This window comes from Acinonyx jubatus, chromosome B3, assembly GCF_027475565.1.
Source record: "Acinonyx jubatus isolate Ajub_Pintada_27869175 chromosome B3, VMU_Ajub_asm_v1.0, whole genome shotgun sequence".
NCBI lineage: Eukaryota > Metazoa > Chordata > Mammalia > Carnivora > Felidae > Acinonyx > Acinonyx jubatus.
Window position 1 is genome coordinate 32,914,831 of NC_069386.1, and position 14,752 is coordinate 32,929,582.

A 14,752-nucleotide genomic window follows, 5' to 3' on the forward strand; every position below is an offset into this window, starting at 1 on the left:
GGTCAGAGCTAGAGATCCCCAAACGCTTCATACAATGGTAACTAAATAAGTCTATTTTGTTTCCTATTTTTTGAGCTTTATTCAGACATTATTGACATACAACATATATAAGTTGAAGATATGCAATGTGATTATTTGATACAGGTATATATTGCAAAATGGTTACCACCATAAGGTTAGTTAACAGTTCCTAAGTCTATTTTATTTGCTGTTCAGCATAGAGACTGTAGTTTATTTTTTCTAACTTACATCATCTCTGCTATGGAGGCACAAAAAATAAGTTAAGTTGTAAGTACCAATCTTACAGGAAAAGTATTTTTTAGTCCTAAGGCAAAATCTTCAAAATCATTGAACTCTTGTATATTTTTTCATCTGTTTCAAATTTTATAACAAAATCAATAAATTCATAAAGCATAATAGTGATTACTTTGCTTGTCCCATTCTCCAACTTAGGTTTTTGTTTTTTTGTTTTTTTGTTTTTAACCTAGAAAATATTCATGTATCCAGGATGCCCGAGGTACAGATATAGGTTAAGTAATCAATCCATGCACTCTTTCCACTTTAGTTTTTTGAAACTTTGAAATCTTAAATGCGCTCTGAAGTAAGGCATCTCTTTTTTTAATCTTGAAGTTTGGTGAACTGAAAAGGCCAATGATCTGTTATCATATCAACCCTCCTATCACCATCCTATAATTAATTAAGTAATTTCTGCCTGTATTTGCACAGGTTTGTTTGGCTTTGGATTTGGAATACAAAATACTGTATATATAATTATCTAACTAGGTGGGCCACATTTTTCTCATTTTATCCAGGATTCTCTTTTATTCAGTGTTTTACAACTGAACTTTGAGTTAAAGTATTGAGCTAGAATGTTCAGAATTGCATAATACTGGGACATAGCCTCTGACCTAAGTCACATATACACCTTAGCAACAACTGTTCAGTTGGTCACCTGACACTCATATTTGTCTTTGATCCTTATACTTACTTAATTCTAAAAGGCATTCTTCCAGTGAAGACCTGACTGGATAAGATTCACAGTAGTGCTTAAGGCTACTCAAGTCGATGTTTCACTTCCTAAAAATTCTACCTCTGAAGGTAAAAGGAGGTGCTCTCCTTAAGCTTGACTCAGAACAGATCACCCAAAGCTGATTGTTAACACTTTTAGGTCATGGCAATGGCTGAACGGCGCTGACGAGCCCTTCAGGTATAGGTATACAGCCTGCAAAGGAAAATACAGTCTGGATCCTGAGATTCTTCTCTCTCAGAGGAACCTGGACTCTCAGGCTTGGTCTACCTTTCTACCTCACTGTGTGGTTCTTCTGGATCAGGATTAAGGGACAACAGAGTCTCTGTTCTTTCTTGGTCTATGTGCCTATTTTTCAGCCCTCCTTAGAGCCCTTCTTCATCTTTTTTCTTCCAAGATTTTATTCAAATTCAAGTTAGTTAACATATAGTGTATATTGGTTTCAGGAGTCGAATTTAGTGATTCATCACTTACATGGAATACCCAGTGCTCAACACAAGTGCCCTCGTTAATGTCCATCGCCCATCACCCATCTAGGCCATCCCCACCCCCCCACCTCCCTCCATCAACCCTCAGGGTTTTTAAAAATTTTTTTAATGTTTATTTATTTTTGACAGAGAGAGAGAGAGAGAGAGAGAGAGAGAGAGCATGAATGGGGGAGGGGCAGAGAGAGAGGGAGGCACAGAACCCGAAGCAGGCTCCAGGCTCTGAGCTGTGAGCACAGAGCCCGACGCGGGGCTCGAACTCACAGACCATGAGATCATGACCTGAGCCGAAGTTGGTGGCTCAACCAACTGAGCCACCCAGGCGCCTCTCCCTCAGTTTGTTCTCTGTAGCTAGGAGTCCCTTGTGGTTTGCGTCCCTCTCTTTTTTTATCTTATTTTATTTTCCCAGCCCCTTCTTCATTTTAAAAAATTATAGTAAAATAGACATAACATAAACTTTACCACCTTTACCACTTTTATATTCACCTTTACAATTTTTAAGTGTACAGTTCACTTGTATTAAGTATATTCACATTGTTGTGCAACCCATCTCCAGAATTTCTTCATCTTATAAAACCCCAAATCTGTACCCATTAAGTAACTCCCTCCAGCCCCTGTAACCATCCTCTACTTTCTGTTTCTATGAATTTGACTTCTCTAGATATCTCATTTAACTGAAATCATACAGTATTTGTCTTTTTGTGGCTGGCCTATTTCACTTAGCATCATGTCTTCAAGGTTCATCCATGTTGTAGCATATGTCAGATTTCCCTTCCTTTCAAAGGCTGAATAATATTCCATTGTGTGTGTGTGTGTGTATGTGTGTGTGTGTGTACATATATACATGTATATACACCACACTTTCTTTATCCATTCATTGGCTGATAGATATTTGGGTTGCTTCCATGTTTAGCTCTTGTGGTAATGCTACTATGAACATAAGTGTACAAATATCTCTCTGAGACTTGGTTTTCAATTCTTTTTGATATAACACTCAAAACTGGTATTGCTGGATCATATGGTAATCCTATTTTAAATTTTGGGTGGAGCTGCCACACTGTTTTCCACAGTGGCTATACCATTTTACATTCCTACCAACAGTGCACAAAGTCCCCAGTTTCAATTTCTCCACATTCTTTCCAACACTTGCTATTTTTTCCTTCTTCTCCTCCCACTCCTCCTCCCCCCCCCCCTTATTCTTATCCTTTTCTCCTTCCTCTCCTCCTCCACCTTCTCCTTCTTCTCCTAGGAACACCTGGGTGGCTCACTCGCTTAAGCAGTTAAGTGGCTGACTCTTGATATGGGCTCAGGTTGTGATCTCTGGGTTGTGGGATTGAGCCCTGCATAGGGCCCCCCGCTGAGCAGAGTCTGCTTGGGATTCTCTCTCTCTCTCTGCCCCTCCTCCACTTGTGCGTGCTCTCTCAAAATTAATTAATTAATTTAAAAAAATCAAACAACCCTCTCCCCAAAACTAGTCATCCTAATAGGTGTAAGGTGATATGGTTTATGGCTTTTTTACTTCTTTAAGGATTTACAGTTGTGTTGAGCATTTTTGTATATGCTCACTGGCCATTTGTGTACCTTCTTTGGAGAAAAGCTTATTTAAGCCCTTTGCTCACTTTTTTAAAAAGTTTATTTATTTTTGAGAGAGCGAGAGAGAGAGAGAGAGAGAAACAGAGCGTGAGTGGGGGAGGGGCAGAGAGACACAGACTCTGAAGCAGGCTCCAGGCTCCAAGCTGCCAGCACAGAGCCTGACACAGGCCCGAACCCACAAACCGCAAGATCATGACCTGAGCCAAATTCAGACGCTGAGCTGTCAGCACAGAGCCCACATGGGACTCAAACTCATGACCCAAACCGAAGTCGGACGCCCAACCAACTGAGCCCCTTTGCTCACTTTTTAATAGGATCATTTGTTTTTTGTTGTTGTTGAGTTGTAGGAGCTCTTATTCTGGATATTAACCCCTTATCAGATATATGACTTGCAAATATTTTCTCCTACTCTGTAGCTCTGAGTGTGTACTTTGATGTACAGAAGTTTTTAATTCTGATGTGGTTCAGTTTATGTATTCTTACTTTTGTTGCCTGTGTGTGTGGTGTCATATCTAAGAAATCATTGCCAAATGCAAGGTCATGAAGCTTTTCCCCTGACTTCTTCTAACAGTGTCATACTTTTAGCACTCATGCTTAGGTCTTTGATTCATTTTCAGTTAATTTTTGTATACGGTGAAAGTAAGGGTCCAATGTCATTCTTTTGCATGTATATATCCACTTTTCTCAACACTATTTGTTGAAAAGACTGGCACTCTTGTCAAAAATCATTTGACCATATATGTGAGGGCTTATTTCTGGCCTCTATTCTATTCCATTGGTCTGCGTGTCTTTATGCCAGTGTCACACTGCTTGATTACTGTAGCTTTGTAATAAGTTTGAAATCAGAAAGTGTGAGATCTCAAACTTGCTTCTTTTTTGAGATTGTCTTGACTGTTCAAGGTTTCTCGAGATTTCATATGAATTTTAGGATGGATTTCTCTATTTCTGCAAAAAATACCATTGGTACTTTAATAGAAATTACATTAAATCTGCAGATCTCTTTGGGTAGTGGTGACATCTAGCAGTATTAAGTCTTTCAATCCATGAACACAAGATGTCTTCCATTTATTTGTGTCTTCTTAAATTTTTCAGCAATATTTTGTAGTTTTCAGGAGACAAGTCTTTTTCCTCCCTGTTTAAGTTTATTCCTAAGTATTTTATTCTTTTTTTTATTTTTATTTTTTTTTAATTTGTTTTTCAACGTTTTTTATTTATTTTTGGGACAGAGAGAGACAGAGCATGAACGGGGGAAGGGCAGAGAGAGAGGGAGACACCGAATCAGAAACAGGCTCCAGGCTCTGAGCCATCAGCCCAGAGCCTGACGCGGGGCTCGAACTCACGGACCGCGAGATTGTGACCTGGCTGAAGTCGGACGCTTAACCGACTGCGCCACCCAGGCGCCCCAGTATTTTATTCTTTTTGATGCTACTATAAATGGAACTGTTTTCTTAATTTTCTTTTTGGATTGTTCGTTGCTAGTGTATAAAAACACAACTGATTCTGTGTTGATTTTGTATTCTGCAAATTGCTGAATTTGTTTATTAGTTCTAACATTTGTTTTGTGGAATTAAAACTCTTCTTGATGTTTATAAGGTTGGACCAGAAGACTCTGGTTTACCCTGGGTATTTCCTTCACTGACTATCCCAGGCTTTCTTGGCTCCTTATGCTGGAGTCATCACTAAGAACATCAGGGGAGAGAGGCTATGCTCCAAATGCTGCCACCAGCAAGACCCCTGGGGTTGGAATTTGGACTGAAAGATGGACCAGTATTTTAAAGATATATTTGGTGGTTTAATATATATTTTAAGATATATTTGGTGGTTTAATGCTGTACCTTGTTCCTACACAGTCCCTACAATCATGACATCCCACCAACAGGAAGGTGAGTGGGTGTGAGAGGCCTAGAAGCCAGAAGCTTGGGCCCTTGAGGAATTCCTCTGGGCCAACTTGAGGCAGAGCCTCCTTTCTTGAACAGCATCTTGGTGCCTTTCTTGAGGAAGAGGGAGTGGACTGACTCTGACTCTGGGTTCTCAAAGCCCATCACTTGCTGCATTAGAATCCCTGACCTGTATAGCCAGCTACACAAGGCAGCTTTAAGGAGAAGGGCCTCTGGGCCCAAACAACTTGATCTGGGTTCAAAAAAGCATTTGATAGAAGACCAAGGAGTACACCTTAGTTGACAACAAGAGAATGTGGTAATGCTATTCAACTGTGTGTCTATTTAATTCTGTCTCAACTTCACACTAATGCTATCTTCCAATTCCTTCCACTCTGGGAAGGTTGAGCCTCCTTCCTTGATATTCCCATCTTGCTGGGGCCCCACCCACTGCCCATGGGATGATTTTATCCAGACATTTCTGACCCACGTCTTATAGAACCCTCGCTTTCCTAAACTGATAGAGTTTGAACTAGAGGAAATTGAATTACCTGGGCTAACTCCCACCACCATCTCTCTCTGGGGGCACTAATCAGCCCTCAGAACCTTCAGGGCTGTGTATTTTGGGCTACTCTTAGGAGGTCTAGCCTGTACTTCTCTTTGGCAGGTCCCTGAGAAACTTATCCCACCATTTCAAGATCACCTGAAACTCATGGTCATTGTGACCTAGATCATCCTCCTGTCAAACATCATCAGGCTCCCCGTAAAGTGGTAAAGGGAATACCAGGATTCAAAGTGACACCTGTGAAACAGCCCAGCCTGTACACCAGCTTCATTTCAATTTCAAATTCTGTAGAGCCCAGTAGGCCAGAACCATAGGGTCAGTGTCCTCTCGTGGAAATTGAAATTCTTGACTTGGCACTGGAAAAGAAGGATCAGAGAATTTCATGGTCTGTGTCATGAGCTTGAACTGACCACCATCAGCAGAATAGAGCAACGAGAGGAAGAGCAGATAAAGGATCAGGCCACTGTCTACACAATCTTGTTTATTGTCTTGGGAGCTCCATCTCAGCCTTGACTTTTCTCTTCCTACCTAGGGCTACCTGGATGCTGGTCCATGTGGTATAACATCTTACCTAGGTGCCATCACCATCTTGTAGGCCCTACCCAATGATGCAGCTGCACTACAAATTAGGGCATCATGAAGCCCTCTTTAAGCCTTGGGACTCGAGGTCGTAGGATCTTCTCTAAGCGCCCCCTGGACTTCTGACAGACATATGGGCATACTTTAGTATCATAGCTCAGAACAATGACACAGTTTTCTGGGGTGTGATTCCCTGAGCAAACAGGGCCTGTCTTCCGACATCAAGGCAAAGCCACCAGCAGACTGATCAAGCAATTCGTGAAAGACCTTTTCTGGTCTTCTTGGTTTCCTGGAAAGGATGATCTCAGATCCCTCTTCATACACCGTATGTTTGTTATCTTTTAGGTCAGTGGTTTTTAAAGGACTTTCCTTGGAGTCCCATTTAGGGGGTTCTAGAAGATGAAGCAAGAGGAACTTCAGCCCCCCCATCCCCACCCCCACTTTTTTGGTTTCAGTCAGAGCAGTTGTCTCTTACATTTTGAGCTTCATCCTAATGTTTTTGTTAGAACAGCATATTCCACAGCTTTTTCTAAAAGAAAAAAAAGAAAGAAACCAGTGATCTGTTCCAAAAGCACTCTTCTGTGGCTAACACTCCCAGAAGTGAAGCACACTCATCAGATTGTACTCTCACCACAGAAGGCCAGCGCTTCCTCTAGGATTCCAGCCACAGTACACTGTATATCCCTTCCCCCTTGGGATCAATGGGCAGCAACCCTCTGAAAAGGGGGCAGGATTCTGCTGAAACATGCTCTGCCTGTCCCATGTAAACCACAGCCCCCACCCTCCACACAGACACAGAATTGATAGACCCCTTAGACTCCCAGGACAGCCTAGGCTGAACCCCATACCATCCAGGTAAAATGTGGACACACAGATAACCCTGCTGGAGATTCACTCCACTGCTAACTTCAGGGAGTCTATTCTTCCTTTTCATTGCCACCCAGGCTTCAGTCTATGACTCTCACCAGCATTGTCTCCCTTGCACTCAGGACCCAGGGATCCCCAGTGGCCTAGCCAAACTTGTCAAGGAGTAAAGGAGTGTGGGATGGGTTTTCTTGGGCTCTAGGATCTGAAGGTGAAGCCTGAAGGCAGAATCTCACCCATTCCTTCGCTGTCAATGTATGTTGCCTACATGAAGCCGCATCCTATTGCAGAGATTTTTGTTGGTGCAGAAAGGACAGGGCTTTGACAGTAGGCCCTGTGGGCTGGGCCCCTCTACCCTGGGCTCCTGGACGGTGCTGCTGAGACCTGACTTGCTAGATGTGCAGATGAGCCCTGGTTTCCAGCCCCAGCTCCAAGGAACACACGCAAAGTTTGCAGTCCCTTTCCTGGCATCTCTACTCCCAGAGGAAGAGTGAAGACAGGGAGGGATATGACTTGTTCTCAGGTGGCCATCCAAGTTCTACAGGCAGAAAGAACTGTTCTTCTTAGCATGGACACCTGAGGAAGGATCAGGGCAAGAGAATCAGGGAAGGCAGAAAGGAGGCAATGGGGCTCAATGAGGGCCTTGGAAGCTCAACGAGGGAATAAGTTGGTTGAGCTGGGAGTTAAGGAAAGGGTCAAGGGTTTGGCAAGTGTAGGGGGGAAATGCTAATGTTGGAGACTCAGGAACCCAAGCTTCCTGCTCTCTTTCAACCTTTGGGCACCCGAGTTGAGTTTGGTGCCAGACTTGGAGATTCATCATTCCAGTGTTCAATATCTGGGGATGAGGTAGTACAATGAGACAAAGGCTTTCTGTGCTGTTTTTGTTTTGTTTTGTTTTTTGTTTTTTGCCCAGAACCCTCCCTGGTTTGCACAGGAAGGGGCATTGATAGCACTGCCATCAGGCTGACTAGCAAAGGTGAACTTCTCTTCTCCGAATCCAGTCTGAATACAAAGGCCTTCTTTGAGGATCCCCTCCCTGAATAAGGCTGAAATGGTCCAAAATAGCCTTTCTTGGACTCTAACAACAGAAAGGCCAAACATATAAAAGATGTATATAGGGCTCTACCAAACCAAAGAGATCAACCAAATCACTTTCCACAAGAGCAGCAAGCAGTCTTTCTTGTTTTTTCTCACGACGTGAGTTTTCATGGTGTATTTGGGTTAAGTTCTTTTCCTCTAGATCTGTCTATAGATCATCCTTCCCCTCAAAGAAACCCAACCTTGTAGCCCCAGGGCATTCTCACTCCCTATACCTCTTCCCAGTGCTGGGCCCTGGTGAACTACCTTCTTAAACTCCTCTGGCTACTCTGGGGAGTCCAAGAGGACTTAGGGTCTCCAGGTCACTCCTGGATTTGTCCCCAGAGGACCGAAAGCTGTTTGTGGGAATGCTGGGGAAGCAGCAGGGTGAGGAGGACGTCAGGCGCCTGTTCCAGCCCTTTGGCCATATCGAGGAGTGCACCGTCTTGCGGAGCCCTGATGGTACCAGTAAAGGTGACTTGAGCTGACCCTGGGATTTCCTGCCTCATTCTGGGCCGCATGACCCTTTGGCCCCTGTGGCCTGAGCCACCAATCCTTCTATTCTGCCCCAGGCTGTGCCTTTGTGAAGTTCGGGAGTCAGGGGGAAGCTCAGGCAGCTATCCAGAGTCTGCATGGCAGCCGGACCATGGCGGTGAGGGCGGGCACCCGGGGCCCTGGGTGAGGCCAGTGGGGGTGGGGACGGGCTTCTCCCCACATGCGATCGGTGCCCCCAACAAAAGGCCTAATGGGCAAAGCGCTTGGCCTAGGGCCGGGGCTGGGGTCTGGACTGGTCACGGCGGCCTCCCCTGCCCTACCCAGGGAGCCTCGTCCAGCCTCGTGGTCAAGCTGGCGGACACGGACAGGGAGCGCGCGCTGCGGCGGATGCAGCAGATGGCGGGCCAGCTGGGCGCCTTCCACCCGGCACCGCTGCCTCTGGGGGCGTGTGGAGCCTACACCACCGCGGTATGTGCCTAGCCCCGGAGGTCACGGAAGGGCGGGTGGGCGGCTGGACCAGGCTGGAGGTCGGGAGCCAGGGCAGCTGCCCGCCGCTGGGTCCTCCACACCCGCCCTTCTTCCCTCCCAAAGATCCTGCAGCACCAGGCGGCCCTGCTGGCGGCGGCACAGGGCCCGGGCCTAGGCCCCGTGGCCGCAGTGGCGGCCCAGATGCAGCACGTGGCGGCCTTCAGCCTGGTAGCCGCGCCGCTGTTGCCCGCGGCAGGTACTGCGCGCAGGGGCGGGGCGGAGGCTGGGATCCGGCCCCGCAGGGCTGTGGCCTGACTCTCCGACCTCCTCGCCTCCAGCAGCCAGTTCCCCGCCGGGCGGCGGCCCTGGCTCGCTTCCCGGTCTGCCAGCACCCATCGGGGTTAATGGATTCGGCCCCCTGACTCCCCAGACCAACGGGCAGCCGGGCTCTGACACTCTCTACAATAACGGGCTCTCCCCTTACCCAGGTGGGCCCTCCGCTCCGCCCAAATCTCCCGGAAAAGGAGTGGGGTGCGGGGAGCCGGGGGTAGGGGGGAGCAACCGCCCTGGGAAGGGACTCCTCCTTCCCTGCTGCCTATCACAACATCCCTCCACCTCCCCACCCGCCCACCTTCACCGTGGGCCTCGCGCCCCTCTCTCCCCAGCCCAGAGCCCTGGCGTGGCTGACCCCCTGCAGCAGGCCTACGCTGGGATGCACCACTACGCAGGTTTCACTTGGCGCTACGCGGCCTGGGGGGGTTTGAAGGGCCCCAGAAAGGAATAGGGAAACTTGGGGAGGGGGAGGGCGGGGGGGGGGAGGCTCTCTCCTGAGGAGTCAACCCTCCCATCCCCCCATCCCTGGGCCCAGAACAACCCCTCTAGGGGTAGGGTTACCTGAACTGGGCTGAATTGGTCAAAGATGGCCAGGCAGATGGGGCCATGCTTGGGGGATGGCTTCTGGGGGTCACTGCCCACTCCCACTTCTGTCTCCAGCAGCCTATCCATCGGCTTATGCCCCAGTGAGCACAGCTTTTCCCCAGCAGTCTTCAGCCCTGCCCCAGCAGCAAAGAGAAGGTGAGAGACAGGGGGCTGGAGATCAGGGTGCGGTGGGGCTGGACTCAGGGTCCCTCCCCTGAACCAGCGTGCTGCTGTTCCTGCAGGCCCCGAAGGCTGTAACCTCTTCATCTATCACCTGCCTCAGGAGTTTGGTGATGCAGAACTCATACAAACATTCCTGCCCTTTGGAGCTGTTGTCTCTGCCAAAGTCTTTGTGGACCGAGCCACCAACCAGAGCAAATGTTTCGGTGAGCTGAGCCCCATCCATGGGCGTCTCCCACTCATAACTTCGAGATTCAGTGCAGACCCTAGGCTTATCCCTCCATAAGTCAATGACTCCCAGAGAATCATATGGCACAAAAGCAGGCTCACATACCAGTAAGCCTCACAGTAGTAAGCTCAGACCAGAACAAGGCCATTTCAAGTTCACCTGAGAAAGTCAGGTGTCTGGAAGATGTTCGACCAGGTCAGGCTTTAGAGTCTAGCAGGGCAGGAAGAATATAGTCTGGGGCCAGAGATCCCCTCCAGCCCCAGCTACAGTTTAGAGGACTAGAATGGGAGCGGTAGAGGCAGAGAATTAACCCATGTCAGGGAAAGACAAGGAAACCCCCCAAGCCGCACACTCCCCATTGCCAACACACTCAGAATTTCTTCCTGTCCTTCCAAGAATTATACCTTTAGGAAACTTAGGCCACTTGCCTATGTAAGTATGAGTGTGTATCCATGTGTGCATAAGCACATGCAAACAATGGAGGGTGGGGGGTATATGTTTTGATGGGACTGGCCGGAGGGGACAGGGACAGACGGGGCTTGTCAGAGAGAAGGGACCCTGCCAGGCAGAGTTCCCAGCTGACCTCTCTGCCCACGCCCCCGCTCCCGCTCCCCAGGGTTTGTTAGCTTTGACAATCCAACCAGTGCCCAGACAGCTATTCAGGCCATGAATGGCTTTCAAATTGGCATGAAGAGGCTCAAAGTCCAGCTAAAGAGGCCCAAGGATGCCAATCGGCCTTACTGATCTTCTCTCACTGACCAGCCACAGAAAGGTGAGTCCTTGGTGGACCCCAGGCAGATGGGGCCTGAGTGATGGAGGCCCTGTCCGCTTTGATGTTCCTTTTGAGATGTCAGGAGCACCCACCTCTGAAAGAGTCTGGGAGAGAAGAGCCAGAAGCGAAGGAGGAATCCTCAGCTGGAGACTTTGATGTTTCTCCAAGGATGGAGATGAATTAGACAACTTCCTGTTTCCATAATCTGGGAGAGACAGTTATGGCAAGATCTAACCATTAGATTAGTAGAACTACCATTAGTAGTTCTACTGCAGGGAGAGCCACAGGGGGCCATGGGAGTAGAGAAGTTGTATGCGGGGAGGGCAGGGCAGGTGGAGGATGAGACTAGAAAAGTTGTGAAGGGTCACAAGTTTGGACACTGGGGAGTTAAGCAAAGAAGGGATAAGATGCAGGAGAGTGGGATAATGGCAGAGAACATGGAGATGAGGAGAGAAGCAGATAAGCTAAAGAAGCAGGATCCACAGGGCCTGGTGGGTGATGGGGAGAGAGATGACAAGCCCCTTAGGTTTCTGGCAGGGCCAGCTGCCTGCGCCTTCCAGAGACTTGCTGTCTCAGAAGGTCCATGTGGCCCTGCCTCACTTGCGCTATCCCAGGGAGCTCTTTGGAGAGGGTGTGGGGCTGGAGTCATCTTCCCAGGAGGATCCAAGGGCACTTCAGTGGATCAGGTTGCTGCCTTGAGCCTGGGGCAGCTCTACCCCTGGGAAAAGAGGTCCACTCACTCACCTGAGACGTCACTGCTGGGGCAGGCGGCTCCCTCCTGTCTTGCCCTCCAGAGTGATTTTTGCCTCTTTATATTTTCTTTTTCCTCTCTCCTTATCAACCAATACCCAACAACAGAAACTGAAGAGTGAGAAGAAAGGAAAGGAAAAGCACAGAAATGCTTGAGCAGCCCTTCCCGAAGGAGCAGCCATGAATGGAGGTGGATCGGACCCAAGGCTGGCGCCTGGGGCTCAGGCCACGTTAAGGATTGTTTTCATCAAGTGGGTTGTCCTGTGCCTGTGGCATAGAGTGCAGGCTGGCAAGGCAGCTGGGGCTGGCTGAGGATTGACTGTCTAGGGGAACCAGCAGAGGGCCTTGGGGGTGCCAAGGGCTTCTCCGCAAGGGAAGCCCAGATTTACTTCTTTCAAAATCATATCATTCCTTAGAGTTTAGGGACCAAAGGACTATTGCTTTTTTTTAAAGAATATATATATCTATATAAATTAAAACAAAGAAACAAAAAAAAACAAAAACAAAAACAAAACAAAAGAAAAAAACACAAGAGAAACAAAAAGACAGTATAGAGTCTCATACAAGCTGCCTTTAAATATCCCTAGGAGACAGGGTGAAGGAGACCCTTGAAAGCCTCAGCCCAGGCAGAGGGAGGCTGTGGAAAGATTGTTCTGTGTCTCATTCCCTCTTAAATTGTCCCCCCCCCCCCACCTTGCCTTTTTAAAATAATCAAGGACTTAAGGTCTAGCTCCCATGCAGGTAACAAAAAGAGTTATAGAAGCAGGGAACCCATAATCCCCAAACTCAGAGAGCATCTCTGAAGAGCTCCAGGAGGAGCTCTGGCCTGTCCTGGCCTTTGCCACCCTGAGAGGCCCTCTAGCCAGCAGGAGTGTCTTTCTTGAAGGCCTTTCCTGTGGAACCACTGCTTCCCCAGACAGGAAGAGAGGGAGTTTTAACCACCCCAGCCTTTCCCTTCCCCATCCAGATAGACAGAGGCCCTGCCTTTGGCTGAGCCGAGACACCTCCTGTTTCCCCTCACCTTAAGTCAGCCCCAGTGTCCCCTTGTTCCAGGCCACCTTCTGTCTCCAAGTCTATGTTTGCCCACCTGTAAAGTAGATTCAGGATATATGTAGAGGGCTGTGACAACAGACTTGGAAGGTTTGCTACTGTATATACTGCCATTGAGAAGGGGATAATTTTCAATATGTAGAAGCTTCAGAATTTAGAGGTCCCTCTTTACCCAGGACCTGGGAGGGAAGTAGATGTTTTGCCAAAATACTTCTTCATTCCTTTAAAAAGTACATCTTTCCTATGCAAGAGTGTCTCACATGTGCTTATCCAAGGTGCTTCTAGATGGTGAGCAGTGTTCAGCTTAGAAGTGGTGTGTGCTCTGTCTGTCTGTCTTTGTCTATCTGTTGTATTCAGTGGGTGCCATATAAAGCTGATCAACGGTGGTGCTTTCTGCCTGCTTCTGTGAGATGGGCAAAAGATTCAGCCTAGAACACCATGACTCACCTTGCCTTGGTCAGCCTGTCCTGGGCCTGCAGGGCCTTGCACATATTTTTCCCAGGAGGATCATTTCCCCTCCACCTCATAGACATGGGACAAACTGGTCTGGGGCCCCAGCCGTGTGGTGGGCCCTCTGATCCCCAGATGTGGCTGAGGCTGGAGGCCTCTGATCTGATATTACATCAGACAGGAAAGGGTGTGGGGGGGGGTGGGGGTTGGAGGGTTCCTCCTTCATAACAGAATCTAAGAAAACTTGTTCCCACCTGGTCCTCTGTCTTTGACTCATTTTTGGAGTGAATGGGATGAATAACAGATATGGTAATAACATTACCAGGTAAGGTGCAGTGTATATTAACAAATAATTTCCCATTGGGAGAGGAACCAGTGTTGAGGGCATCGCTACACGAGCACAACGCTGACACATAGACTGATCACCCTGGACAGAGGTGGACATATAGAGCACCTGCACCTTCAAACAGATATTCAAATGGCGGCATGGATGCCCTTCCGTGCTAGGGGCTAAGCACTGTGCTAGGAGCTAGGGCTCAGGCATGTTATAAGTGCTCAGAGCTAGTGGGAAAGACAGGACACACAGGGTGTGTAATCACAAGCAGTAGAGTATGTGATTCAGGAAGGGGGAGGTCAGTAGAGTATTGATGGGGAAGGGAGGTCAGAGAAAGGTTTCCTAAAGGACATGAGGGAGAGAAGGGTCTTCAAGGATGCATTGACATTTGAACAAAGCTGTTAGGACAGCTGCTTCTTTTTGATAAATTATTTTTATTACCAAGAAACAATAATGATTACCATGTATTCGGTGCCCATTATGTGGCAGACAGTGGGCACCAAGACAAGAGCCTTTTCTCATTCCTATCTCTGTCCTGAACCTTAACTCACTACAGAGTCACATCAAGACGCTTGGACCAAAATGGCACTTAAACTATCTTGCTTCATGGTTAAGAACTAGCAGATCATGTGCCAACGCTGCAGAGGTCCGGCAGGGGTTGGCAAACTGTGGCCTGTGAATAAATCTGGCCTGCAACCTGCCTTTGTATGGCCACAAACTAGTAAGAGTTTTACATTTTTTAAAGGGTTGTAAAAATAAAACAAAAAATGAATATGAGACAGAGACCATATATGCCCCATAAAGCCTAAAATATCTATCTGGTCCTTTAGACAACAAGTTTGCTGACCCCTATTAGATCACGGAAGACTTGTACAATATCCAATGAGTTTGAACAACATGGTGTTTGTGTCTCTGTTGTGTGTGCATGTATTAGTCTGGACTCTTCCAGTTGCGAGTGTCAAAACCCCCATTCAAACCTCAAACAATTGATAAACCAAAGGATGCATTTGCCTTCATGCATGACTAGATCTAAGGGGTT

General features: G+C 47.6%; 1 protein-coding gene across 2 annotated transcripts in view; it reads left to right on the top strand.

Annotated features, from left to right (window-relative positions):
- Positions 1-13,315, top strand: part of CELF6 (CUGBP Elav-like family member 6) — a 31,712-nt gene extending 18,397 nt beyond the window's left edge. The window contains exons 4-13 of one of the 2 annotated variants that reach the window (XM_027067711.2): positions 8,413-8,541; positions 8,640-8,719; positions 8,887-9,030; positions 9,154-9,286; positions 9,372-9,518; positions 9,696-9,758; positions 10,024-10,104; positions 10,191-10,334; positions 10,974-11,129; positions 11,988-13,315. In XM_027067711.2, coding sequence (XP_026923512.1) covers positions 8,413-8,541; positions 8,640-8,719; positions 8,887-9,030; positions 9,154-9,286; positions 9,372-9,518; positions 9,696-9,758; positions 10,024-10,104; positions 10,191-10,334; positions 10,974-11,101 — 1,049 coding nt within the window. In that variant the 3' untranslated portion in view covers positions 11,102-11,129; positions 11,988-13,315. Of the gene's footprint in view, positions 1-8,412; positions 8,542-8,639; positions 8,720-8,886; positions 9,031-9,153; positions 9,287-9,368; positions 9,519-9,695; positions 9,759-10,023; positions 10,105-10,190; positions 10,335-10,973; positions 11,130-11,987 lie in introns of both variants that reach the window. The other variant, XM_027067710.2, reaches the window with a different exon arrangement.
- Positions 13,316-14,752: the final 1,437 nt, after the last annotated feature.